The sequence below is a fragment of the Fistularia commersonii genome, chromosome 7 (genome assembly GCF_037954325.1).
Source record: "Fistularia commersonii isolate RoL2024-O1a breed Wild chromosome 7, RoL_Fcom_v1.0, whole genome shotgun sequence".
NCBI classification, from domain to species: domain Eukaryota; kingdom Metazoa; phylum Chordata; class Actinopteri; order Syngnathiformes; family Fistulariidae; genus Fistularia; species Fistularia commersonii.
In genome coordinates this window covers 12,899,856-12,927,753 of record NC_141290.1, presented here as the reverse complement: position 1 = coordinate 12,927,753, position 27,898 = coordinate 12,899,856, and the positions used below count along the sequence as shown (strand labels likewise).

The 27,898-nt window shown below is 39.0% G+C and overlaps 1 protein-coding gene and 1 long non-coding RNA gene across 10 annotated transcripts in view; one reads left to right on the top strand and one right to left on the bottom strand.

Annotated features, from left to right (window-relative positions):
• Nucleotides 1–24,696, bottom strand: part of tead3b (TEA domain family member 3 b) — a 32,768-nt gene extending 8,072 nt beyond the window's left edge. For 3 of the 9 annotated variants that reach the window (XM_086149853.1, XM_086149856.1, XM_086149855.1), the window contains exons 1-6: nt 24,529–24,696; nt 24,038–24,190; nt 11,245–11,487; nt 2,039–2,103; nt 959–1,021; nt 736–798 (exon numbers count right to left, since the gene is read on the bottom strand). In XM_086149853.1, the coding sequence (XP_086005979.1) occupies nt 736–798; nt 959–1,021; nt 2,039–2,103; nt 11,245–11,251 (198 nt within the window). In that variant the 5' untranslated portion in view covers nt 11,252–11,487; nt 24,038–24,190; nt 24,529–24,696. The remainder of the gene's footprint in view (nt 1–735; nt 799–958; nt 1,022–2,038; nt 2,104–11,244; nt 11,488–24,037; nt 24,191–24,528) is intronic. The other 6 variants (XM_086149859.1, XM_086149860.1, XM_086149862.1 and 3 more) reach the window with 3 other exon arrangements.
• LOC147232800 (uncharacterized) lies at nt 19,020–27,833 on the top strand. The gene is made up of 3 exons (XR_015106398.1): nt 19,020–19,110; nt 20,505–20,567; nt 26,234–27,833. It is a non-coding gene; the product is annotated as an uncharacterized LOC147232800 (long non-coding RNA).
• Nucleotides 27,834–27,898: the final 65 nt, after the last annotated feature.

Genomic DNA, 27,898 nt, shown 5'->3' with positions numbered 1-27,898 from the left:
TAGCTGCATGAGTATGCATGCTTCTTTGTTTGTGTGCACAAATGTTTGTGAAGACATTGTGAAGAAGCACTAACAGTAAAAGGCATGATTAGAGACCATTCAAATGAGAAGAACTGTGAGACAAGTCAAATGAAATCACACGATGAATCAAAGAATAATCTCGTTTTGTTCTGGAGCTCAACAAGTCATTACAAATTATAAAACATTAGGGAAAGTGGAGAGCTGAGAGGATAGAGAGTTTGAGGAAAAAAAAGAAGAAGGTTGAGAGGAAGACAGTTTGATGCAGAAGCATGGCTGGCACGGATGACAAAAGCCAGAACATCGTGCAGTTAAACATTGTTTTGCTTGAGTTTTATTTCATGACAGCCATTGCAGCATTTGCGTTTAAGCATTTACAATCACAATCTATACTAAGTAGATAATTAAAAAAAAAAACAAAAACAAACAACGAAAAAAAAACAACAATACCATAAGTAATGCCGTGCAGAGATATTGTACATCACCGTTAAGTCTTCTCTGTTCGTGCACAACATGCATGTTACATGAGCAGGAATGCGGTTATCAACTCCTTACAATTCTAATTAATTGCTGACTAATGATTTTCTCTTGCCAAGCTTGCATCCAATTTTCCAGCAGGCTCTGGCCTTGCATCAGAGTGCGAACATAATTAAATTAACTGGTTAGTGCAAAGCCAAGCTTTTACCAGCCCCGCCGAGCCCGCGGTGAAGCGCATACCTTTAGCTTTGACTGGATCTCGCGAGATTTTCTCCGGGCGAGAACCTGCAAGTGGCTAGAAACCTGCACAGAAGAATAGCCAGGAGGGGGGAAGAAACAGAAAAAGGAGACCGGGAGGGAAGAGAAAAAAAGAAAAGAAGAGAAGGGAAGAGAGAGAAGCTGTAACCAAAGAGGAAAGAGACGCCCGGTCAGTGTCACCCGGAGGCAGGTTGCCATCACCTACCTTGATACCTGCCTGGTATTCACGAACTTTCTTCCGCGCTAACACCTGTATGTGACTAGACACCTAAAGGGGTGTGGAAAAGTTTTTGAGCATAAAAAAATACATGCACAAAGAAACACGCACCCACACAAAGAGACATGCTTGTAAATGCAGACATGAACAGACCCATACCTGCATAATAAAGTAAACAATAAAATTGCAAAACAATTCACACACATGCAAATTTCATTCTGTGTTTAATGGAAATGTAAGAAATCAAGGCTGGCCATCTCCTTAATAAGTAAAAAAAAAACAAACGCTGGTTCATTTTCTTATCACTATACAACTTTGGGTCAAAGCTTTACCCTCGGGAGACATTGAGTCCCATTTCTTCCAAAAAACAAAAGTAAGGTCATTCTTCAGATAACATTGAAGAGATCTGTATTAGGGCCCAACCTACATAATAGTAACAGGAGCATAAGAGGAACTTTTGATAGATTCATCAGTTCCACTGTACATTGTTTTTAGGGAGTGCTGTTAACTAACCAAATTAAAAACTTCTTGCAAATGCCTGAATTTTAACAACCGCAGAATGCTTACTGTATTTTCACACATGGGCCTAAGTTTAATTCCAGCAGGTTCTAAATAGAACGCCTGTCAGCAACTTTCTTAGGTTTGATTGGCATTCAGAGTAGCATGTTATTATAAACTATTCTTTAGGATCATCCTCCTACAACAACAACCATTTATCAATCTGTGTCCAAGGTTGGCCCCTTAGGCCTATACTCTACCTTCTGCTCTTTCTGTATTTTTTGGCTTAAAATAGTAAAACAATGAACGGTTTTACTGAAGTTAAACCTTAAGTATCTAAAAATGGCAATTTTTCTAACTACAAATGACTTAAAAGATGTAATTACAATGATGACAAAAGTTTACAGTTATAAGATTTTAGTGGGAGATATGTACTACAGGCAATAAAAAAGGGGGTAAAGCAACCAAAAATGTTTACTACATTTTTATGATATTTTTGGTATAAATTAAAACAAGCGCATGAATTTGGACTGATTAGCCCAAAAAAGAAAAAACAACACCTCTGATTACCTGTTTTCTTGTGCGGGTTTTGCCAGTCCTTAGCTTGATGTACCTTGCGATCAATTCATTGCGACCTGCGATGAACAAAAACAGCGAATTCACTAAAAAATATTGTCAACCAATAAATACTGTCTTCCTTTTGGCACAAGGGGGCGCTGTAGTTTTGTCTCTTGTGTCAAAGGAAACGCAGCATGACCTTTCCCAGAGCTCTTAAGTCACAGGGCAAAAAAACACTTTGGGTCACAGGCCACAATGACACCTGTGTTTCCAAGAGGAGATACTTATTCAAATATTGAACAAGACAAGTATTAAAAGTGCAATTTCTCATTAACAGTTTTCATTTACTCTTTTCGCACCTCCCCATTGTCTGCTCACATGGCCCTGCAGACTAATTACAGAGAGTGCTTGGAAAACTGAACCATAGATTTCATGACATAGCATCTACTCTCGACATTCTGCACAAACAGGTTGTGCAGAGAGCAGCGTTCTATTCTTGGCTTTGATAGTTCTCTTTCTGATTCACGTTGTGCATGTTTTCAGAGAGGAACTGACTTAAAACTTTGAGCGGAGTGAGCCTGGGTTCCAGCAAGAAACATCCCTGGTGTATTAAAAAGCTCAAAAAGCTTTGTTGCCTGAGGGGGAGACCAGTCGATCACTTTCTCTACATTCCCTTCCAAGTCATGCTTGCTGGGTTCCTGTGGCTTCAGGACGGGCCAAATGTAGAGGTTAAACCACTGTATCATTCTGAATAACGATCTTAAACTAAATTTGCTGACAGAAATGTACACCAAGAAGCTAGTCAAGATAAACACACACGGACACACAATAGACTGAGTGTCTAGCGAGTCTATCGTATTGCAGCTTTCATAAACTGCACATAATGACGGGAGAGACTCACAAGTCCTGTTTTTTCACACACTTTAGCACTTGGCCTCCAGAAGGCCTGGCTTATTGCAATTACCATAAAAGTACAGCAGACCATCTCTAGCAGGCTTGCAGTACTCAACCAGTCAGCCCGGCGGTCAGCCAACACAGCAGAGCTCAACTGTCTACAGATACTGAGGTACCCCCCCTTCCCTCCCCCTCTTGCCCCAGGCCTAGGATGGACACGCCCGCTCCAGCGCCTCCGCATTCCTAGCATTCCTCTAAGCCTGACACATCTGTGCTAGCCAGTCTGATAGGCCCGGGCCTGCGAACAGAGCCAGAGCCTGGGCGAACACACACATGTTCCTGTGCACTTTCAGCTTTTGGGTGAAGCAGGGGTTGCAGCCAAGTTGAGGGCAAACAGGTTGGGGGGCGGGGGTAGAGGGGTATAATAGTTGAGTGCTGTCAGTCAAGAGGGGCAAAGGGGGCAGCTGATGCCGGCCTTCGGAGGAAACACAAAGTGAAAACTGTCTCTGCCAACAACTGCCACCTGGCAGCAGAGCAGGCCCTTTTCCCAAAACAACACCACAGTGTGACCCTGCATTCAACAGACCGCAGCACCTGCTGCTGGCCATCCCAGCACACTGTGCAGAGGACGGCAGAACAATGCCAGTTTGACCCCTGCGCAACTGTCACTCTCAATCTCTGCAACTCAAAGGCAGCAAGGAAAATCTTTATATTAGCTCCACCACAGACTTGTGCAATGAATCTCTCACTGTGGACCTTCAAAATTTCAGTAAGAGCGAGGTGCTGCAGGTCGGCTACAGCAGGAGAGCAGCTGCAGTGCAGAGTGACAAAGGTTAGAGAGATTTAGTTTCAAACAGAGCCGATCCAAGCTGTAAATTCAGTCACAGACACAATATAGTGGCTCAGTAAAACCGAACTAAATCTATTTACAATTACAGAGATTAAACAGAGAACCCACAACTTTTCTTTACATGCATTTTAACAGTGATGAGCACAATAATGACTTTGTCTATTTCAGTACATAAAAACTTCTTTTCATCAGCAAACACTCTGTGGTTGTTATCTATGATTGTATCTGTAGTATTACCATTGCAGTCAATAATTCATTTGAATATTTTACAATCACTGCTTTCGCTTTGAGGCACAAAAAAATGTTCGACACAGATGGAACAAAAGAAGGTGGGCAGAAAGACCTGTAGTATTGCTAAGAAATAATTTCAAGATGCCACTGTAACATCCCAGGATCTTTTGTTTTTTTTACTGCTACCCTCTGTAACAATATCTGGCAAAAGTCCTGCAAGAAGATTCCATCTGATCATAAAACATGTTGGTTGTGGAACAGAATTCTTAGAATATTTTTAAGAAGAAAATTCCAGGTCAAACACCACAAAGTCCTTTCACACCTCCATAAGTGTGAACACATAACATGCTTAGTTTTTTGTATCACTTATATAATCACTATGATACTTATAATAACCCCAGGCTCTACAAACTTAGAGACATGACAGTAGAATTGGAATACACTGCATGAGCATGGTGTACTTAAGCTGCAACTGTGCAGCAAGAAAAATAAATTCCATAACAGTTAACATGTTATGCAACATTATTTAACAATTTAATTCCTTAATAATTATTTGTTTATTTTTTTAAAATGCATATTCCATGAAATGGCAAAAATGAGCTTGCACGGGAAAAAGCTAAGTGATAGGTGAGAATCGGGAGCCAAAGTATATAACCTGAGAAATATGTACCAAATGTATGCTTTCTGTAGCAACAGCTTGTTTTCTTTGTTTAATCGCTGCTGCAGCCATCCTCTCAAACTCGACATAGTGGGGGGGTCAGAGGGACTTTAAAAGGTTGGTCCACACAGCCGTAGAACACGACAGGTGAGTGAAGATACACCCTAACAGTGTTTCAAGTTCTCCTTCTACTCCCTTTTTGCATTTTATGATTTCCTTGCAGATTGCTCAACACCCACTCAATCCTGCAGGCTGCCATTCTCAACCTCTTCCCTGACAGGACACTCCCATCTTCTACTTTTACTACACGATCGCTGGAATTTTCCACTTCTGTGCAAAGATAGAGAGCAAAAAAGTAATTTCTTTTCGCCCCGCCGCAATCAAGTTCCCCCCCTTTCCGCCGCCGTTCTTACCTCCCTGCCTCTGTTCTCAACCCTTTCCCCACCCATATTATCTCTCCTCCTCCCTTCTCATAACATTGAGGTAATCCTAAATTGCTAACATACTGCCCCGCAATGACTGAAAACATTCCTAACATCTCTTCTAGGGGGCTGACAGGGAAGCACCAGGCCTGCTCAGTCATCATTGCAGGCCACTCAGCACCCCTCCTCCTTCAGTCGCACACATTGTTCTTAAAACATTCTGCATGCGGCCCACGTAATGCTAATTCCCAATATGCCTTTAGAAAGGTCATAACAGACATAAACCTCCCTCCACCACAGAGATCTTTCTTGTTTTTCTACCAAGCACCCACTGCAGCACTGACAGCTGCAATGCTCAGATAGAGCAAGGGGTGTGTCCGCCTGATGCTTGACGCACCTGTCAAGACCCGAAAACGCAGGTGAGAGACGTGTCAGCACAGTCCCTGAGAAAAACAAGAAGGGTAGCATATTTTGATAACGCACACGCATCTTCTGCAAAATACATCTTTTAAGGCTATGCGAAGTTTCTGAGGTGCAACTGTTTAATTTATTGTTTTATTTGTTAATCGTTAAACTATATAGCAAGTAAAATGCTGAGTGGATTTCATTTGAGACTGTGAGTTTGTTCAAATTCCAATGGCAGTCCCTGGAATGAAACAGGCAAAAAATTAGTGTTGGTCTGAGCGTGAACCCTTACCATGTAATTTATTAACCCTAAAACTGGACAGGCACTTCCCATTTAGATTAGTTGTTAGCTGTTGTAAGTTGTTCATTTTAAAATAAAAATGCATTTCCTTGCAGTAACATAAATTGTATGGAGGAAGGGGAAAAATGTCAGCAGTTTGACAATAGCTTAAATTGTAAACAGCGAGGGGCATAGTATAAGAGGCTGCGGTTTGGAGGGAGGACTTTACTACTGCATTCAGTCACTCTTTATTTGTTCAAGTTTCACAAATGGTGTAACCTGAGCTGGGTCTTGCAACAACAGTTCATTCATATAATTTCTACACAAAGCCTGCATAGGTGCTTCAAGTTTATACATATTTTTTTATATATATGTCAAATGTAATTTCAAACACACTCAAAATATGACCGAAAATTCAGAGAATGGATTGGAGCTGAAACGGACACCAACAATAACAAGACAAGTGGATAGACAACATTTGTCTAAGATAAATGTAAGGCATTTACTTGCTTAATATTCATTGAGTGAAATATAATGAGTTGTGTGGCTGTATATATGTGCATGCTTGTGCATGCAAGCACATGTTTAAACTAACTGGTTCTGGTTTCCATGTTTTACAAAGATGTGACAGTGTTATCAGGTCTCAACAGCCAAGCCAACAGGGTAGAGGAGGAATCACGCTGGTATTTGGAAGAATCAGACCATGCTAGTTTTGTAAATGTGATACATACCCAACAAGTAGTACTGAGTCATAATGAGTCAATCAGGTAATTGCATGGCCTATCCAAAAGGATACGTTTTAGATTGTTGACAAATTGTTAAACTGAATGTCAGAGAATTTTGAACTCTTCATCACCCTCGAACACAAGTATGAAAATGCTACTGTACACTAGTCTAGACAGTCCTCTCTATACTGCAGTGGAAATCTGAAAAGTTTTCCCACTGAACAACATAAACTCTGGCAGAATATTTGGAATTCCCATTGGGAGCGATGACTTGTCTGCTTTTGGAGGCCACTCGAGGCTGAGGCTGCAAGGTAGACAGTATTACACTGGCTAACATTCCCTTACCCTCATGTCACTGCAGCTTTTAGACATCTGAGGTAATCACCTTGTGAGAGGGCTACTTCTGGGGCACACGCTGCTCTGCCAGAAGAGCCTCAGATGACTTATTGTAAATGTAGAGACCATTTGGAACTCCAGGAAAAAAGCCTCTGGAGGGGGTCTTTACGACTTGTTGCTAAGGCACTGTGTGCACAGCTTACATCCTTGTTGACAAATGTAGACATAACACCAACCCACTAACAAAGCTTAAATGATCTATTTAGTTAAATGTAAAGATGAATGTTGTTTGAGTGGTTCTGTGAATCAATACAGATTGATGGTACAATACTTAATCTATTAGTGATCACCTTTTAAATATGTTTTGTTATTTGCAGTCATTTGTCAAATGAGTCATAATGAGACAAAATAATGTTTTTTTCCTATTTTCTTTACCTTTCTATAACAACAAGTGTAATATCTTTGGGTTGTGGACATTTGTGAACAACAGCCTTGATTTTGGGAAAACATGTATTGGTAATTTTCCCACAATTCAAGTTATTAATGAAAGGTGAAAAAATGATCTGCATATCAACAGATGAAAATTACATTTGACTTCAGTCTAAATACAGACAACGATGAGGTTATGCAACTACACAATAAAACCTTAAATTTGTAAAACTCAGAGAATCTCAGTTTACTTTTCCTTTTTCAAACTCAGGTAAAATTCAGATGTTGCTACTGTTAATAATCTTCCTGAAATTATGATTTCTTTATTGTCTATTCATCTATTTTTGCAATAATGTAACAACTGTAGTGACACAGGTGCAAATACCACAAACACTTGACCTCTCAGATCCTTCTGCAAATATTTAACAAACAGGTTTTAGAAGATATGCAAATAAATAGATTTTTGGTTTACAGCAGCCTAATTTCTAAAATTCTAATTATTATCAAGCTCATGAAACTAATCAAATATTTATGTTTTTCACTAAAGTTAAATGTTTATGCAAAGAAAGAAGGGAAAACTAGACACACATTTAGGACATACGATAGAAGTTTTTGGCCATGCCTGTGCATAGACACAGCAGGCAGGCCAAAACATCTCTCTTGCTCTCTGATGTTTATGGACAGATGTTGGTGCTGAAATGGGGAAAAAATGTGATTCTCAGACCCCGTCCTGTGTGCAGAGAAAGGCTGATTAACCAATTTAACAGTTTTTAAAGGAGGGCCTTTCCTTTTATTTGGCGTGAGATTTGTTTGGCAGCGGCCGAGAGAGCGTGAGATTGAGCTTGAAAACAGGTGTTGTACATCAAAAGTCGGAGTGCTGGCATCCCTGTGTTATAGAACTATAATTTGAAAATCTGTATAGTCCACTTTTTATTTCCCTAGTCTGAACAAATAAAAAGTTTTTGCAAAGTAAGTGGAGTTTATTGTGTCAGAGAAACCAGCAGAATCAAAGTCAGCGGGAGTCTTGCATCACTACTTCAGCTGTGAATAAGTGACTGTGACTCTCACAGTAACACTATACAAAGGGATAAAGTTACATATAATTTGGAAATAGTTTCCAGAAGATATGGAAACTCATTGTTGTGGTCATATTGTACAAGAATTATATTATCTATCAATCTATGCTTGAATTCATTTCAGTAGTTTTCTGTCTATTAACATAATTGTGTTAGAAACAAAAAGTTTCCTGGATGTTGATAAAGCTCAGGCAAGATGCAACATTTTGGTGCAGGGCCAAAGAAAGGTTATGTATTTAAATATAGGTATGTATTAAAAACTGAAAAAGTATTCATTCATCCAAGCCAACACTGCCTCTTTAACTTGAACTAATGCAGTCATGCAAACATAAAAAAAAACACACAAAGTGGACGGACAAAGTCACACAGGTGGTAAAGCAGTGGACCAACAATCTTCAGGCTCCTTGGAACAGTTTAGGGTTGGGTGTCTTGCTCAAGGGCACGGCTGAAGTAATTATTGAGGGAGGGGAAAGTGTAGCTCTGTCACTCCCCCGCCCATTCTTTTGCCTATCATACCACGAAATTCAGTCAGATGCATACCACTTCAATATAACTTTTTGAAATGAAAAATATTAGTCTATAGAAATGGTTAAAAAAAATGTTCCAAGTTCTGATACATTCCTGGTCCCAGCTTGCAGATTTTTATGCCAATTTAATCAACCAATTTCGAAAACTTCAGTTATATAACATTTTTTCTTGGGTAATTTCATACAGATTGTTAAGTTCTTTAGTTCATGTTTTGCATTTCTTTCTGTGATAATTTTCCCCCTAGCTCAGAATTAAAAAATATGTCTGTGCAGAATCCTTATCTGATTCAGTTATGTTCAGCAATGAACATTAATCAAAACTGATTGACATGAAATGATTAGTCTCCATCTCTGATGTGATGATCAAACAACACTGCACTATTACGCGAGTGGAGCAAAACTTTGATTTTATCATTTGCTTCAAAAGATCTTCTGAGTTCAGTTTGATGAATTTCTATCTGATGCACCAATTTTTTGGCTTAATCAAGACCCCAATTCACTGTAGCAGAAGATACGCTGACAACAACTTTGGCAAAGAATCCAATTTAAATCCAACCTTGAAGAAACCACCTAAGACCAGTACTGTGGTAGCTGTGACTGGCTGTTTTAATGGTTGCTTTGAATCAATTGCTTCTGAGCAAAGACTGACACAAAAATTAAAGGGCAGAAACATCTTGATTGGGCGAGATAAATTACAATATAGTTTTGCAATAGTTATTAGATGTTTGCTGGAAAGCTTAACAGTCAAGCAAATATTCAATTCCATTCAGGAAGTTTGTTCCATGAAAACAATTGAGAATCTAAAGAGATGAAACTTATACAAGACAAATACTTTGGTATCCTTCACCTAGAAATCATGGGTTCTACCAAAGAACTTGCCAGCTGTCCATCTGGAGCCGTCCAGAACATGAAGGCCTCAACACCTGCATTTTAATGAACCCGCTTCAGGAAACAGCACAACCGCTCTGAACCACATGCATGATTAAAATCTCAGACAGATGCGATACTATTGTGCCCAAGTCTTGATTCAAGCTGGGCTAATTATTGCTAATACTACAAAAACCGTCTGGCATTAAATGTGCAACCTTCCCAGAAACCAACCCCAACTGTCACCTACAGGAAAACTCTATCAGCCATACTGGGTTTGTGAATGTTTGTGAATGTGTGAATGGGTGTGTGAAGCAAACGGTAAAAAAAAAGAAAAATTAAGGGCAAGTTTTGTGACTGACAATATAGAAGAGGGGAAAAGAGAGCTGTAAACAGTGGGCTTAAAACAGGATGTAAAGCAAAACACGCGGGAGATAAAGACAGGTGTAAATCACATTGTGCCGCAGAGATGCTCTCAGGACAGCAATAACCTGCTCTGAGGGCGCTGGAGAAACTAGAAGAACCTGCCTCTGGGTCACAGCAGAACAGGTACAGACTTGTCAGAGATAGTTATGGATGGAAAGAAAACACAAACCCCTTTGTCAAAGCTCTGAGATAACTGGAGGAGAAGGAGAAATGTTTTTTCTATAGGATTGTTTAACTGTATGTTTTCCAGGATTTGATTAATATTGGATATCTAATTTGTATAAAATTAATATCCAAACATGGTTTGATGTCTTTCTGATAAATCATTAATAAATTAAAAATCTATACATTTAATCCCGCACAAAGAGCTAATGACATTGAGCAAGAGTCCGGATTTAAACTGGACTGGTTGCAAGTCAATCATAGAGCCACATATTAGCAACTGATTGAAGAATATTATTTTGCAGATTTGCTCACTACATAAACTTGAGAAAACCACCCCTGACTGATGTAGAAATGAGTAACATATATTGTGAAAAAAAAACAAACAAAAAAAAAACAAACGGAGAAATAACCATAAGAATGAAGCCAAGATAAAAGAACATTGCAAGATTTTATCTCTCTAAAATAATTTCCTAAGTATTTGGAATAAAAGCAACATGTAAATTGTTTACAAAAATGTACTTGGGAATAGGTGAGAAATTCCCTTCAAATTATGGGAGAAATTGGCAAGCAATTGCCAAAAAAGGAGCAAGATATCACCTTAATCAGGACATGTCAAAATCAGAAAAAATCTATAAAGTTGCCTTTAACATCAGCAAGAAAAGTTACGAAAACAAACAAAAAAAATGGTCTGACCCTGCATTTGGCATATATTTCCCTGCCAAAGCCAATATCGTGATGAATATCAATACAGTGAAAAAGGCTCCTTAATTTAGTGAGATTAAGTTTCTCTATAATGTTCAGCCTCATAGGGAAGATGAGCAGTTTCATCTGGCCACAAATCTCCTGGGTGTATATCTTCTCAATTTTGCGCATTCTTTGTCTAACTCATTTCCATATGACTGTTGTGCCGTTGTTCGGAACACTCACCATACATCTTTCCCTCATCAGACAGGATGATTTTCCTCCTGCCGCAAGGAGGGTAGATGGCGAGGGCCTCTTGGAAACTCTGCTCAATATCTGGACTCCACACACCCTCGGCATCCCCGTCAATAGCCTTGCCTTCGTCGTCCCCGTCCAGCCCATCTTCTGGGCTACCGTTGGCACTCCACTCGTTGGAAGCAATGGTGGCGGCTCCCCCTGGACCCCAATATCAATGGATCTATAGGAGGGCTATATGGAAAAAATAAAAATAAATTGACTATTATTAGAACTGTGCAACTGTGGAAAACATTTTGGGAAGGTGATCATCAAAACGCTTGCAAATCCCAAACTCTGAAATATGAATCAAGTGATATACTATAATGTTATTAAAAACCTAAAACCATTGGAGAATGATATTGGTTTATTTGGGAGTACACACAATAGTACAAGATATTCAACACAACATTATGGAACCCCAGATAGGATCACCAAAAGAAATAAAAAGACAACAATTTTAAAAAGCACACCACGCTGAAGTATTTTTCTGTGTTAATCAACAAAAGGACTCACTCATTTAAAAATAAATAAAGATAAAACAGTGCCTCACCAGATAACACGATATTTACATCCTGATGCAACCTTGTGCAACAAAGGTCAGAGTGGCATAGTATAAAGCAGAAAACAAATTGAGTATTTCCTCAATTTGAGTCCCGTAGCTCTAGTAAGAGTACAGTACCATTACAATTAAAGCCCGATGATAAAACAATAAGCCAATTCTCTGTAAAGCTGAGAGAAGCTGCAGAGTGAGGTGATAATTCTTTGTAAGTTTATCCCTTAGAGTCACACATCCATGTTGTTTGTAGTAGATCCCTGGTAAATGTGTGTTATCTTGTTTGTTGTATTTTATTCATTTCTTTTTCTTTTTTTTATGTAGCTGAGTTAGACGAAGAACTGCATTTGGTACAAAAAGCATAGAGCTGAATTTGCGCATCATACAGATTGATACACTTGAAAGCAAATATTCAATTAATCAATACATTGCCATTTTGGCTTCTTGACTTTTTTCCCCCCAAAATTGTTGTTATTGAATTTGTATTGAACAAATAACTCTGAACATAATCATTATGACAATTTCCTACATTTTATTTCTCCTAAATGGCCAAATGAATTCAAGATATTCCATAAAATGAAGTTTAAAGACCTCACTAATCAGCAGTGGCCTCGAAGAATGTCTGTGGTCTGGGAACTGTGTCCCGCTGTGGTCGGCTCATGGCTGACTGCAGGCAAAGATCTTAAGTATTTTTCAAGCTGCCTTTTCAGCATCACATTGTTTCTGAAATGGGAGGCTATGAGGTAACCGTGATCCTCTTGAGACGCTTGTGTGTTTTCTTTTGCGTTTATGCTGACAAAAGTTAAAAGTATAATGGATAAATGTAGAATGTTCCTGCGGCGAAAAAGTGTTTAAATTATCAAGTCATTTAGCGATGAAGAAATGCTCATAAGTATGATGAGTTAATTGGTTCCAATCGAAGACGTATTTCTTAAATTTTATGAGGGGTTTTTAACCTGTAAAGTCATGTTACTTAAATTGGGAAATTAGCTGCAAGTCTTTTGGCTTTGGAATTATTTTTAAAGTTTGAGAAAAACAAATGACTGTTAAAAAAAAAGAAGAAAAAGGGTGGCGTTAACTACATCCCTTCATTAAGACAATAAATCCAACTTGAGTCTGACAAATACCCACAAGTCGAGCAGTTAATTTTAGCTGAGGGGGTATTGGGTATAATGGGGTCACAGTGTTAAAAACTCTACGCTGAAATTGAGAACCCTGAGCAGCTCGAGTGTTTCAGATCACTGCGATGGTTTAAGACAGGTCTTGCACTGAAAGATAACTACAGTATGTAACAGGCAAAGTTGGGTTAGAGGTGGGTTTGTCACCCCTTCTTTCTTATCCGGGCAGCTGGAAGGAGACAAACATTAGTAAATATATTAAAAAAAATTAAAAACAAAGTATTAAATTAGGGTGACAATTATAATTCTAGTAACACGATGTTACTTCTATAACTGCTCATATTAATATTCAAAAATATAGAAGAAAATTTTAAATTGTATGTATTTTATGCAACATGTATTAAGGCATGGGAAAATTAAATATCACATATTTACACATTAAAAAGAGTTTCCCCACCAAGCGGTAGATTGCACTTTGAATTATTACAAAAGTGTTCATGACTCTTCAGTGACTGGGAAACCAAAGAAGGGAATTTGTTTATGGAAAAGAACAACTTTGAAAATAAAATAATAAAAATAAGTAAATAAAAGAGACAACGATCTCTATTTAGATCTATGTACAAAAATGTTATTTTAATCACAATTTCTTTAAAAAATGCCATTACAATACTCTGAATAGCCGGATGTGGCCTTCGACAGAAACCAATCAAAAAACATATGTGCTGCATGATTGCTGCCTGTCAAAAACTGAGTCATTTGATTGGAAGGATTAAGGTCAACAGTTGTGCAACCTTTAAATAACTATTTTTGTTCAGGTCTCAAGTGCAACTAATGGAGAGGGCAAATACTTCAGGAGAGTCAGAGCATTAATATGGCCTTGTGGCACCATGAAGCATGGAAGGAGAGGTGTCTATTGTTTATCTTCAATAATTGCCGGAAGAACACTACAGATCTCTGACCTGTGTGCTGCAAGGAGCAACAAACGCCGCTCAGATCTGACAGCCCCGGCGAAGTTCAGAGGGCTCACAAGAGTGTTCAAGTGAGGTGCTGCGAAAGAGACGCTCTTCGCAGAGAGAGGGGCCTGAATTCCAGACATGTCCTTATTAAGAAAGGGCTGCGAGTACTCACTGTTTCTCCTCTTGCCTCCCTTGTGTCAACCCAATGCCCCCCCCCCTCTCCTCCTCCCACCCCCGCACCCCTTCTCCACCCAGCAGAATGTCTCTACCCAAATAAGGACAGGAGACCAGGGGATGCGTGTATGGTTGGAGTGGGAGGTGGGTGGGCTGGTTGGTTGGTTGGTTGTCGGAGAGTGGAAGGGGGGGAAAGGGGGTGTGTATTGTGGAACGGGGAGGCGCGGGGGGGGGGGGGGGGGGGCATGAAGGGGTGTTGTCCAATTTAGGCGTCCACTTTGGGGTCTGGAAAACAGTGGGATTGTTTCAGCTGGAATGCAACATCAGCACTGAACACGCTCCCGCTTCATGACGCTAGAGTCTCTGACCAGAGGGAGGGCATTGTTAGTGAAGCCATTTTTCAATACATGCCCTTGTGGAGACACAAGATTTAAGACAGAATAACAGTCATACTTTCTTGATTAAAGGGAGAGTTACATATAACTATTGAGACTCCTTTATGGACAATTGTAGAAAATTGCAATTTAGAAGTTTCCAGTATAAATGTTTAGACACAACCATCACTTAATGTCTATTTTATTCATATTTGGGTGAGAAATCCACGGGATGGTATTACTCTGGATTTTGTACAATAAAACAATGGATAACTCTTGACTTATTTAGGCTTGTTTATCAATCTCATTTATCAAGATTCAAGATTCAAAGCGTTTATGGTCATGAATCTTGATAAACACTCCCATCTGGCTCTAGCCTAAAGATCATGGGTTAAAAATATACTTCACTCAGATTTAACAAAAATCAGACACACCTCCTTCTCCCACTTTCTGGGAGTTGGGCCATGGGATGCTGAGACCAACATGCTACAGAATTCCAATGTGCAGCAGGAATGTAAATAACACTGCAAAACTATGTGCCCTGCACGTTCATTCAAACGGCACCATTCATGCACCAGAATCCCTCTTCCCACTTTCCCAGCTCTGAGCACTGTGATCACATTGCAGCCGGTTTTCAGCAATCGGCTTATCTGTGACCCCGGCTCCATCTACGAACCACCTAGTTCATTGGCAACGGACTGTATTTCCTTTCTTCTTTCCAGACAGGATTGTGTGCAGCTAAATGTCCCAATGAATTCCAGTAATTCTACTGAGTCACTCTCTGCCTGCTGGATCACATGGAGGAAAGCTACTGGTAAAGTCTATATTAGGAAAGGGACTCCATTACAGATGTTTGTGTTATAGATATTCGTGCAAGAAACAGAGAAGGGTATCTTTCATTGTTATCTATAGTGACATATTACGAATACCAAGTAACAATCCAGGTCACCACCTGGAATTCTACTGTTACAGAGCAAGACATTGACATATCAAAAGAACCAAGGTTATTTTTAGTAAGAAAATATAACCTTGCAGTGATGAAACATAGGTGTGTTTATTACAACTGTCAGTCCAAATCAAACAAGCCTTTTCCCTCCTGGTAGCTAAAGCAAGGGGAGTTTGGGAAACAGAGGAGGTGGAGCTGAGGTCAGTGGGGTGAGCTGCTATTGCCCACTACATGAATGGAGCTCACAAATGTCAAACTTATTTTTGGCTCGTATTCAAATTTGCTACAGGCAACAATGACTATTAAATTGGGTTGCACCCTGCAGGTGCCTTAATTAGGAGAAAATGATGATCATTTCACAACCTCAGTTCAAGCTTAGGTGAATGTGTTTTATATCGGCTTTGAACTATTTTGGCTTCAACGTCATATTGGCGAGCTTTAGCACTGATGTTGTGCTTCCTCCCTTCTAAGAAATCAAATTACAAAAATTGCATTTCACGTTATCCTAATCTTCAATTTTAGCAACATTTAGCCAAGCCTTTGTTAACTTTGTAGTTTCAGCCATATTTCCAGCAAGCAACCCATTGGTGACAGAGCCAGGATATGAGGAAATCCAAAATCAATTGCTTGGAAATTTAACATGTGACTTATGTAATGGTTGGAAATCAAAATATTTTCTGTTCAAAAATCTCATGGAGTTACAATCTGCCCCCAAACACAGGACAGAAAATAAAACTTTCCAAAACACAACATCCATATATTTATAAGCAGATACCTCCAGATACATGTACAGACGGATAGACAGGGGTCCAGATTATAATAAAATCAGTAAATCAATCAGTGCACCCCTACTAAGAGGGGTGTTTTCCTGCAAACTCCTTTGCAAGATTTAAAACAAATGTTGGGTTTTGCACAATCCTGCTAAGAGCCATAAATAGACAAACAAACCAACAGGTGAAATCAGGACCTCTTTGGCAGAAGTAACAAGAAATGGTGTGGTATTTTGGGTATTTTCCACTGACATTTTCCCAATGCCTTGAGATATACCTGCCAGACGGATTTCTTCTTATGTAGCCGCATTCAAAAGACAACAATGAAGGAAAATCTTAAGGCAAACTTACGCTGTCCAATTTTAATGGCCCAAGGGCAATATCTAAATTCAAGAATGCTGGCAGGAAGAGAACATTTTTCTTATGCTTCACATCAAACTGAGTGGGCCATTAAAATACATTTCAACATCCCACCTTGAGAGAGATGCAAACACATTCAGCTGGAAATAAGGTAAGAAACACCGTGCGTGCAGAGGAAGTCAACATGTTTTAATTATATACAAGTGTTGATTATTATTAAAAAAAATCAGCTCATACATTTTATAGTCTTTGCAAACACCACAAAAACATGCTGGAGTCGTGCTTTAACAGTGGCTCAGTTCAACAAGGGTTTCTTAGCATAACTGATTCTGCACAGAAATCAGAGATCTTTCATTAGAAAAACACGTCACTCATTGACACCTTAACTTAGTTATGTCAAGACAGCCTGTACCATGAAAGCCCAATCGTTTTGATGCTACTTATTAAATATATTTTAAATACCAAAAGAAATGCTACAAACAGATATTTCCAAGATTTCACACAAGTTTTGAAAAACAGTCAAAGGCAATGAAGAAGGACCATCATTATGACCGTGATCATATTATTCATGACATGCTGCAGTAATATGAAGAAATTGGTCGTTAAACTATTCTACCTGGATGAAAAATTGAGTGCCTGATGGTTTTTTCCAGAAAAAAAAAATCATCACACATGTGTCTACATTTCTATTAAAATTAAGATGTCAATATTTTCTTATTTTGGTATATTAACATGAATTTTAAGGAGATCAGACAAACAACGTTATCAGATACAGGTGTCAATGGTTTACTTTGTGTGATTAGGTGTGGTTTTATAGTCAAACCAATTAATGGCCAATCCAGAGGTGACAAAAGGAAACAGTGCATCCTTTTTAAAAGCAGTATTTCACTGTTGGCTATTCTAAAGAACTTTGTTTCCACAATTATATAAATTTTGCGTGAATACTGTGATGTGAATATTCATAAAACCTTCCTGACTTTAATAACTAGGTGAAATAACATATTCTTTTGAATACTTTTCTTCAAACTACTATTTTAATCATATGAATACACTGACACTGAAATATTTTACAGCTGACAGCTAAACTGATATTTGTAAGTGAAAATACATTCAGAAAATCTGAATGTGAAAAGTTTCTAAAGACCGTGACGTCGTTAACATTTGTTTTGGAGATGTTGGATTAAATATATTCTGGAAATAAAAAAACATTATTCAACAAGCTATGACAGTCAGTGTTCTCAAGAAGATGACTGGAATTAGACATCCAGACATTAATATCACAAACCTCCTTTCAAATCAGTATTATTTCTAATATATCAAAACCTGGCCTGTTCCAAGCTGGAGGCCTCCTGACAGTAACAATACAACCAAATGATATCTTTCAAGACCAAAATATCAATATTTGTGCAAAGCTAACGATTGGCTTATAAAAACCCCTGGCTCTATGAGTATTAAAAGTATAAGTCAGTACGTGCATACTCCCCCGATCATGAAGGCTCAACTCTACGATGCCATGTCTCAAGGCAGAGTTTTCACAGATTTCCCTAAATCTGTCTCTTTCGTTTGTGGATGCATCAAGCCCTTTGTGTTTGCACATCCATCTGCATATTTCCCTTCCCTCTGTCTGCCAAGCAGAACGCTGCATTTTTCTCAGCTTTGTCGTTACAGCTTTTGCTCGTGCGAAGTTTGGGACACTTGCGCTTACACACAGCAAAATCTGAAGCCCGAAAACCCTCTCAACATACAAGACCAAGAGCCTCAATGAGAGTGAAGGGCACTCACAGATGTAGGGTGAGTGTTTTCTGTTGCAATGAGACCCCCCCTCCACACACCAACAGCCACACAAACACACACTTGACAGGGGAAACAACAGGACTTGGCGGCAGAAGGAGCAGCTGCTCTCTAAGGTCAGATTACAGATAAAGAAAACATTTTAGGTTCCAGGCCAGGAAAGCTGCACTCCAATGGGAACTGGAAACACACACAGATGCATTTAGAGTAAATGCACATGTTGCTATATTTCTATTAAAGGATAAATCTTTTTTTTCTGGTTTAACAGTCGCCCTTTCTGCTGTATAGACGCCCCGACGCCACTTCCTTCTCCAGATTTGTAAAAGCTCGAGCCCCATCTCCAAAAAATTAGACTCACCAGCTTCCCTTTCCCCTTTTGTGTCTGTATTTGGCCTTAATAAATTCTCTCCAACTTCTCCAATAACTTCCTCCTACTTCCTATCTGGCACGCCACTCAGGAAACAATCAGAGCTGAGAGTGAGAGGAGGGCAGACCAACCAACAGCTCACAGAGGCAAGAGGCAGAATAGCAGGCAGAGGGAAAACAAACACCACATGCACCCCTTGTCAAGTCAAACATTTGCTGTAAGATACCAGCTGCGTGCCCAATAAAAACAATAGTGTTCAGTCTTTCACACAAGGGATGACTGCACAGACAGTGAAAATCATCAGACACATACAATATTTACATCCAAAACCTTCCACCGACGAGGTTCCGTTTGTCGTTTTCTTTTAAAAATGAATCCGAAGATATGGATCGGACAAAACTTTAAAGTAAGTAAATGTTGCTGCTTTCTTGAGTGAGTAACTGAAACTCAGACGGATGAATGAGTATCACACGTTGAGCAACAACAGAAGGCCTGATTTATTTCTTCATTGTTCTATTTTAATGCTGCATGCTGCTCGCTATGTGGTCCAACTTGAACTATCACACTCACAGAATTAAGACTTAATCCAGCTGAAGAGGGAAAGACTGACACAAAGTGAGGCGAGCACGCCAGAGAGTGCTTTTTCTTTTTCAAGAGCCTGAATCAGCATTTTAATCTGAAAGTTTCCAGAGAATGTAGCGGAAGAGCCATTCTAGCTTGAATTGGTCATTTTGTGGTGAGAACCGCGGTTTGGAGCCATAATCTGTGAAACCTTTAAGACATGCATAGTTTTACAGCAAAATGCACCAGCCAATAATTCATCTAACCATAGAAATTGTGGAACAAGGCATTAAAAGCAGCCATAGCTTTGATCAGGGCCATATAGAGGGACTTATCCGAGGAAAAACTGTGATGAGACATAAATAACTTGACCAAAGATAAAGCTGATCATTCGCTCACTATCCGATGTACATAAACTCAAACAGGCCCAACTGTTCTAAAACTGAACATGACAATTGTCGGGAGTTATAATGGGAGAAAATATAATTAATGAAAATAAGGCGGGAGGAGATTTGCCTCTGAACACAACATGAGCTCGGGGATTAAAGTGGATTCACATGAGGGCCACTGGGCCGCTATAGAACTTCATTGCAACACAGATGTCTGTGAAACACCACGAGAGTCAAGTATGTCTTATCTATAATGGAGGCTGGAGTTGCCACAGACACAAGCTTCACACCCTCCCCCTTCCTGACACGCACACAACACGCACACATACATGAAGTCCAGAGCTTTTCCTTTTTAAGAGTACATTTATGTGGAACATCACCCGTAACTGTCAGTTACTGGAGAAAGAACAACTACAACATTAAGCAACTTAGGGACAACTGACACAAAGAGTACACTGTTGCAGGCCACTCCCCAGCTCCTCCCCTGCTCAGTCCCAACAGGAGGCCAGAAAGCTTATCTGTTAAAACCTCACGGTTTGGAGAATATGTAAACATGTGCCGTGCATTAACATGGATACAATGGTGATAAATTGTGCTCGGTCTCATTCTGTGACTCCAGAACCTGGTGAACACACACTGGCTGATTTATTAAATGTTCCGCGATAGAGTTAATGCACTGTGAATGCTCTCTGTTTTTTTTTTTTTTGGTTCGATTTCTTTTAAATTATTGTATTATAATGCTACAACATATTCAGATTTTTTTTGCCATGAAAATTGGATCAACACCTCTTTCAAATAGACTCTATAAAATATTAAGTCTTAATGTTCATATGTGTTTCCACTTTTTGAGGACATTTTATGGTGCCATCTGTCTGGTTTGACAGGAAAGAGATCTAATGCAGATACTATATTGGTAAGTAAGGCCCTCACATTTTTTTTTTTTGTTTTTTTTTTATGATTGAATATCATCAAATAATTCCATGGATTCATTTAGAGGACAATATTGTTGTATTTAGAAGTGGTGGTGTATAAATGTATAAATAAGGAGCCACTGGAACCTTTTTTGAAAAATCAGTTTCTTTTATCAAAGTGTTCATGTTTTCTTGCTAATAAATGTTTCCCTTTGTAGGTTTGAACTCAGTGGTGTCATAATAAGCTCTAGTGCTCAATTATGAGAAATCTGAAATTGATTTTTTGGAGCATTTTGCCTTTTTCCCCGATCATTTTCAAAGCTTAACTGGAAAACTGGCAAAGCAAAATCTTTTTCAGGCCTCCTGCAGCACACAAAGTAGCCTATTGGTGTGCCTTAGCATGCATTTATTGAGTTGTTGAATAATTAAAAATTGTGAATTTGTCCCTTTACTTACATCTCTAAGAAAAAAGGGGCCTCATTTTGGTACAATATGTCTTTTATCAACATGGGCTTTTACCCACATGCTGCTATTTGGTGTCAAACTGTATATTGTAGTCAAGATTGTCATTTCTGCCCCTCTGCTGGGAGATGCAGCCCTTTCTCTGAGGCCCTCTGTGTGCTCACCACACAGACATAAGTGGTATTTGTTCCAAAGCTGAGTTGACAGAGGGGTAAGTGTCCACCATTTGGGCAACCACTTCTGGGGAGTCTGCTAAAAGCAAGCAACGTCTGCGCAAATGGGCAAAGCTCATTAGGCCTTTTTCTGTGCGTTTAACACAACTGAGTGAAGCCGCCACTGACAAACGGTCAACAGACCTTCGTCCAAAATAAACACAGCGGCAGGCAGAAGAGAGCGGCGGAATCGGCTGAGCTAAATAAATTATTTCAAATACCTACAGTGTTCAAAAGTCTGATTAGATGTCTGTTTAAAGAATTAAAACCATCAGAGGATTTCCAACTTTTTTTGCCCTCCTGAAGAGAACATATGCTCATTAAGTCGTCCCTCTGATAAACAGCCTGAAGGAACACAGCTGGGGAGTAAAAAAGAAAGAAAACAGCCACTTTAAGGGTATATTACTCCAAGTAATCTAATTGACCTCCATGAAATGGGTGAAGTTATAAAACTTTCCCCTTGCATTTCAATCTCACACGCACTAAATCCATATCGGCCCACAAACACACAGTACATGTTCAAGGAAAAAATACCACACTTTACATTTGGAGGCCTTATACATTCATGCTCCATAAAAGCAATGGAGGGGAATCTGTCATGGCAGCAGAATGCTTAATCCTTTCCAGATTTCCCCCATCAGCATCGAAATCTATTAGGCATCTTGGCGTGTCACAGTCACCACGGACACATTGTTTGGTTGTACTGGTTGGTTGTTACATTTCAGAACATCATTTCCACATGTTGATAGAAAGCAGTTTTAATGAAGGGCTCAGCTCACTCAGACTCTCGATCGACATTGGGACACCGACACGGATGAATGTCAAAATACTGCTGCAGTGAACATTTCTGGGACAGTTCTAGTGTACTTCATTTTCCATAGTGTTGATCGCAAAGCTATTGGTTGCAGCGCCCGTCTTTCGCTCACGAGGCTTTCTTTTGTCTTCACTTTTCTTTTGGATGCCAACCACAGAAAGTCATCCACTTTTGGTAAATGACATAAATATGATTTTAAGTCAGTAAAAATCAACAATTGCAATTGTTGCTACAGAACATGGCTAGAAAGGTGTGAGCTCCACGTGTTACGAAAACACGTGTCAGTAAAACACTTGAGATACTTTTCGTGACTCATTAGCATTTAAAACAAAACATAGTAAACTAATGTTTATGAGTTGTTTGTCCTCTTGTTGTTTTCCAAAGTTATGTTAATCTCCCCCATGGCCTCCCGGCAGGCAGAGGGGAAATGATTTGTCTCTGGTTAAATTCTAAGATAAAAGAAACACAACTCTGCTTAAACTGTTAGTTTTTTTCAAAAGCGTTTCATGATTAAACCCAATCCAAAACTCCAAAAAGAATAAACTTATATATATATATATATATACATATATGTATATACGTAATGAAACTACACAGTATAAGAGTTGCTACTCAATAACTGAGGAATTAGCTGTCAGAGTACTGAATGACAGTGACCCATCTTTTTCTTTCTTTCTTTATTTTTCAAATATTGTATTCTAAGACAAATTTTTGACACAAGAATCATTCATTGTCAGGCTTAAAACTCTTCGTAGATCCAGGTATGGTTTGTTTCTCTTGCTGTGTATCCTCTATTTAGTTCTTAAAACAAAGTCCTTTTTTGCTACTTATTACTTCTTAGGTACGACTCACATGTGTTTTTGTGTTATTTTTACCTCCTTTATAAAGCACCTGGGTCAGCTCAAGCTGTGTTTTAGGGATTAACCTTATTTACTTACAAAAAGCCACCTGGCCACAAAAAGGTTCGTTTTTATCAAAAATTATTCAGAGTAACATACAGCCCTGATCAAATAGGGCATCAAAATTGTAAATTCAAGGATAGCGACCACAGATCACCCTCATGTGTGTTGCATAGACTGGCGTGAACAGCCAGCGCTCTGCATCGAAGACATAAACCAAATCAGATTTCATGTTTTGCACAGACAACATTGCAGTGGTAAAGGCAGACAGCAACCAAAGTGAAACATTAACAGGTTGTTCTGGTCGTAGTGACAAACCTGACAGCCTACATTCTATTTGTTGGGGCAAACCTGTTGGCTGCAGTGATTTAGAGTCCTGCGCCGCAGCAGCGGCAAACAAACTTTTTTTCATGTGGGGGGGGATTATCAGATGAAGCGCACAACGGTAAGTTTTTTTTACCCAGACCAAAATGAAAATGTAGACCGAAAGCAGGTGTAGCCTGAGGTGACGCAAGCAATTAGACGATTAGCCTTGGACATATCTTTCATTCTCAGATCAGCATCTATGAATTAACAGACTTAGAAGGACTTTGCAGAGTATCATTGCCTGCTTATTTAAAAGGAGGAAGACAGACAGAAGGATAAACAGATAGAGATAATTTCAGACGGTATTAAAATGGCTAAAAACAACGATTAGACAAAGTTCATCGTTGCAGATTATGCATGATAATGTTTTCTAGTCACATTTGTATTCATTTACACAGAGAGTAAACTATGGGCTGTTTTTCCAACGAATAAAAACTAGTAACAGTTTGGCAGATAAGTGAACTTGGAATTATTCAAATGTATATAAACATAATTGCACTGTGAATTTTTTGAGCAAAGTTTACAAAGACAAATAAATTTTAACACAAAGCGTCCTGTCATGAGTCGGGAGCATCTTGTCAAACAAAGATTTGAAATAAGCAGGAATAATCTCAGATGGTTATTTTCTGCTGGGGAAGGAAGGAGGGAGGAGGTGCAGGATTTTGGTTAAGTCATGAACATCCTCACTCCAGTGAAGAAAACCCAAGAACTGGTCCTACCTTAGAGATGCAGGAGTCCAAAGCAGCCTCGGGGTCGTGTGTGTGTGTGTGTTTATTCCACCAAAATGTTTTTTTTTGGGGAGGGGGTATCGTGGCCGTGGGTGAAACTGCTGCGTGGAAGAAGACCGGGAGTGTGCTGCTCCAGGTGTGAAACTGTGCGGGACATACAACAAGCATATTTGCCCACTTCTTTGCTGTCAAAACAGAATGTTTTTTTTTTCTTGAATATTGGGTGTCAGTGAGCAGAAGCTGGGATACCGGAGGAAAATAATGTGAATTAGCCCGTCGAAAATATCCCCGCACACTGGGAAAGTCCAACGCGATAGTCTATCAATCTGTGAATGTTTTCTTCCCTCCCAACGCGGAGAGCTCCGTGGAAAAATGTGAAAAATGACAATGATCTGAAAACTTCACCGAGACGAGCGGCATGAAAAAACTTCCCAGAAAAAAAGCGGAGCTGTTAACAGCAAGAACATATGTGGAGAACTTACCTTTAAAATCCTGCCCGGCCCTTCCCGCGTCTGTCTGAAAACAAACGGATATTTTAACCGACTTTATTTTATTTTGGCGCCTTCTTGTTTTCCCTAATATTTCTCAGAGGTTTGACAGTATAAGTGGAATGTTAAGTATGACTTTGGTATGAAATCAACGCACTACACTGGAAAACGAGGGGGGAGGGAAGAAAGGCGTCCGAGGAGGGGCCACTGCTGAGCGTCAATCAACAGGATCGGAGGCGGGGACTTTAGATTAGGCCACGCCCCCCGCCCGTGCTCACACCTCCAACACTCTCCCGGAGTATCGGATTGTTTTCATTTAGTAAGCAATAGAAAATAAAATAAAAAACAAAAAATAAAAAATGATAATACTCAATCTATGGGTATATCGTATGTACACAAAATACATACGATATATTATGTTTTTTTTTATTTTTTGTTTTTCTGTTTTTATTTTATTTTATTTTCTCTAAATTATTTCCACTTCCGGTTTTATTTTGGGCCGGGTTGCAAAGGTGTTTGCCGCAGATATCATTACGCTCAAATATAAAAAAAAATCCCATCGTCAAATGGCGAAAAAAATCAACATCAAATCAGTCGATGAACTTTATAAAAACATGCTTGGAAAGAAAAATAACATTTAATGAAGTAAGACACTGAAGAGAGAATTTTTACTTGAAAAAAAATCAGAAAAGAAAACTCAAATTTTGCCTGTTAATTTGGAGGAAATGTCCCTATAATAAGCATGAAATATGTAAAAAGTAGGAAACATTTAAAAATTAAATAAAATATAATAATACAAAGTGACCATGAAGAAATTCAAAGCATTTGGATCAAAAAGTGTTGTACAGATATAATAGCATTTTGGTGAATGTAAACAATCTAATTCTTTTTTTTTTTTTTTTTTTTATTACTGAAGACATGCTATTACTTGAACTCCATGGCCACACGGGTTCACACTCACACTCCATCCAAAAGAAATAAAGTTTTTCAGTCCCGTGGTTAACATACAAATCTGAGCATATTTATTTTACTCTGAATGCTACAAGATTACAGTAACACTTATTGACAAAGACTTGAAACTTGGCAAACACTTTATACAACTAAAACTACCCCATATTTTTATTTACATCAGAAGCATGCTCTCTTCAAAACCCTTTCTAACCACTGAAGTCTCCTTCTTCTGACCATTACAAAGAAAACCATGTTACAGTAAAAAAAAAGTCAAAGTCAGCTTTAGTGTCAATTTCTCCGCATGTACTGGACATACAGGGGAATCTAGAAGACGTTTCTCACAATCCCATGGTGACATGAAACTAACAAAATGATAATAATAGTGCAAATAAGCAGTAAAATGCAGCATTACACTAAGCAGTAAACATTAAACTAGGAGGTATGAAGTATAAAGTATATGAAGTATACAGGCTGATATTTGACAACATGAAAGAGCAGCAGCAGAGGTTTTTTGTGTACAGTTTGGTGCAAAGATCAGTAGGTAGTACCATAACCCTGTCATGTATTGTCTTGAGTTTCCAGAAAGTTGCTACATCTATTTTATGCTATCCAGAAAGATGTGCCTGGTGTATGACCTCAAATGATCAATATCAACATCCAATTGTATATTATCTTTCAAATCCTCCTCCTCATTCTGCGTCTAAAACTAAACATTAAACCCACATTCCACTTATTTGTGTTATCACAGGGGTACGGCTGAAGGCAGCGGAGCCAAGCTGATGACAAGGAGATGTATAATAACCTAAACTGCCCAAACCACCAAAAAGATGGATGGAAAATGTTCAATATTCCAGGGAAATCACATGCCTTTGCTAAGAACGGATACGTAATTATATATCTTAAGATTTGTATGCACGCCATGTGATTGCTGGCCACTTGGATGTATCTAAAATCCATCTGTGGTCTGAAATAGTTTAGGGATCTGGTAATTTCCCCCCATTACTGAGAACTAATCCATTGATATCAGTGCTGGCCACTGTTGCAGCCTTACAACTCTGTCCAATGACTTGCAATGGACTATAGTGGTCAAATGTCTTTTATGTGAGAGAGGGAGTGAAGTAGCCTTAGTTTAAAAATTTTTACTTCGACTGAGAGAGCATTGTGACACCAACTAATACAAGAAGATATTTTCCAGCTACTTTATACATGTTTGTTTCTTTCCTTTTTTCCCTTAATGTGTTTTCTGTGTATGTAATAATACTTTGCCCTTTATTAATCCCATGGGGAAATTCGTTCTGTGTAATTAAGCCATCATGGATGAACCATGAGCAGAAGGCTGCCATCCGCCAGCGCCAGGAGTTCGGTGTCTTGCTCAACAACACTTTGCCACACTAGGCGAAGCCAGGAATCGAACCAGGAATGCCACAAAGATGATTGCTCGACGTCCTGTGCCACACTGCCCCTAACAATGTGAACCAAATTATTTTGCTAAGGGACATTAATATTCAACATTGTTGTTATCAAAGTGGTGAAATGTGATGACGAATCTGAAATAATACCCTCACCCCCCAACACATACATATAAATTGTGCTATAGAACGGGAGACATTATATTGGGGTTTTAGTTACTGTGGAAAAATGTTGAATTTTGAATTTGCTATAATACTATTGACAATAACAATGCACATCTAGAACCAATTTGATAAAAGATGCGGTAGGAAAAATGCTTTCATATGTAATTTGAGGTTAATTGTAATATAATGTGCCACTGTCTAACTGTCTGGTATATGCAAATATATGAGGTAAGAGAGATCCCGTAACACCTTCCAATCCTGCAACAGCTCCTTCTGTTGGTCAACAGCATTCTTGCAACATTTCTGATTTATTTTTTGTTCGGTATGAGGGGACACAAAAGCAGAACTACGGAACTGATGATATAAAAAAAAAAAAAAAAAAGTTCACTTGAAGCTTCACAAGTCTCTTCAAAGAATTCACAACAACAATCCTGTAGCGACTACAACGGCAAAGACTTTCTTCCTGCAGGGTCCTAAGGCGTCTGTCCTGGGGTGGAGCCAGCTTTAGGCCCCATTTAATCTGCGAGTTTGGACAACTGCCTGAGCAGGTTCAGGCAGAATACACACCTCTCACTTACTCGGAAAGCTGTCAACGCAAAAACAGGTTTTTCACTCTGAGTGAAGCTGCCCTGAACATGACAGGCAACCACTGCAGACCGGTGTGGGTGTTCTTGCACAATCCTCAACTGACGGGAAATACTGAAAAAATTAAACACGTTAAAAATATGTCATATATATGTGTTCCAAAAATATAATGAAACATGAAGGGCACTGATATTGAATTATTTTAATTTCACTGTTTTGCACCTGTGAAAAGCCTTTTTGTGAAATGAAGGAAA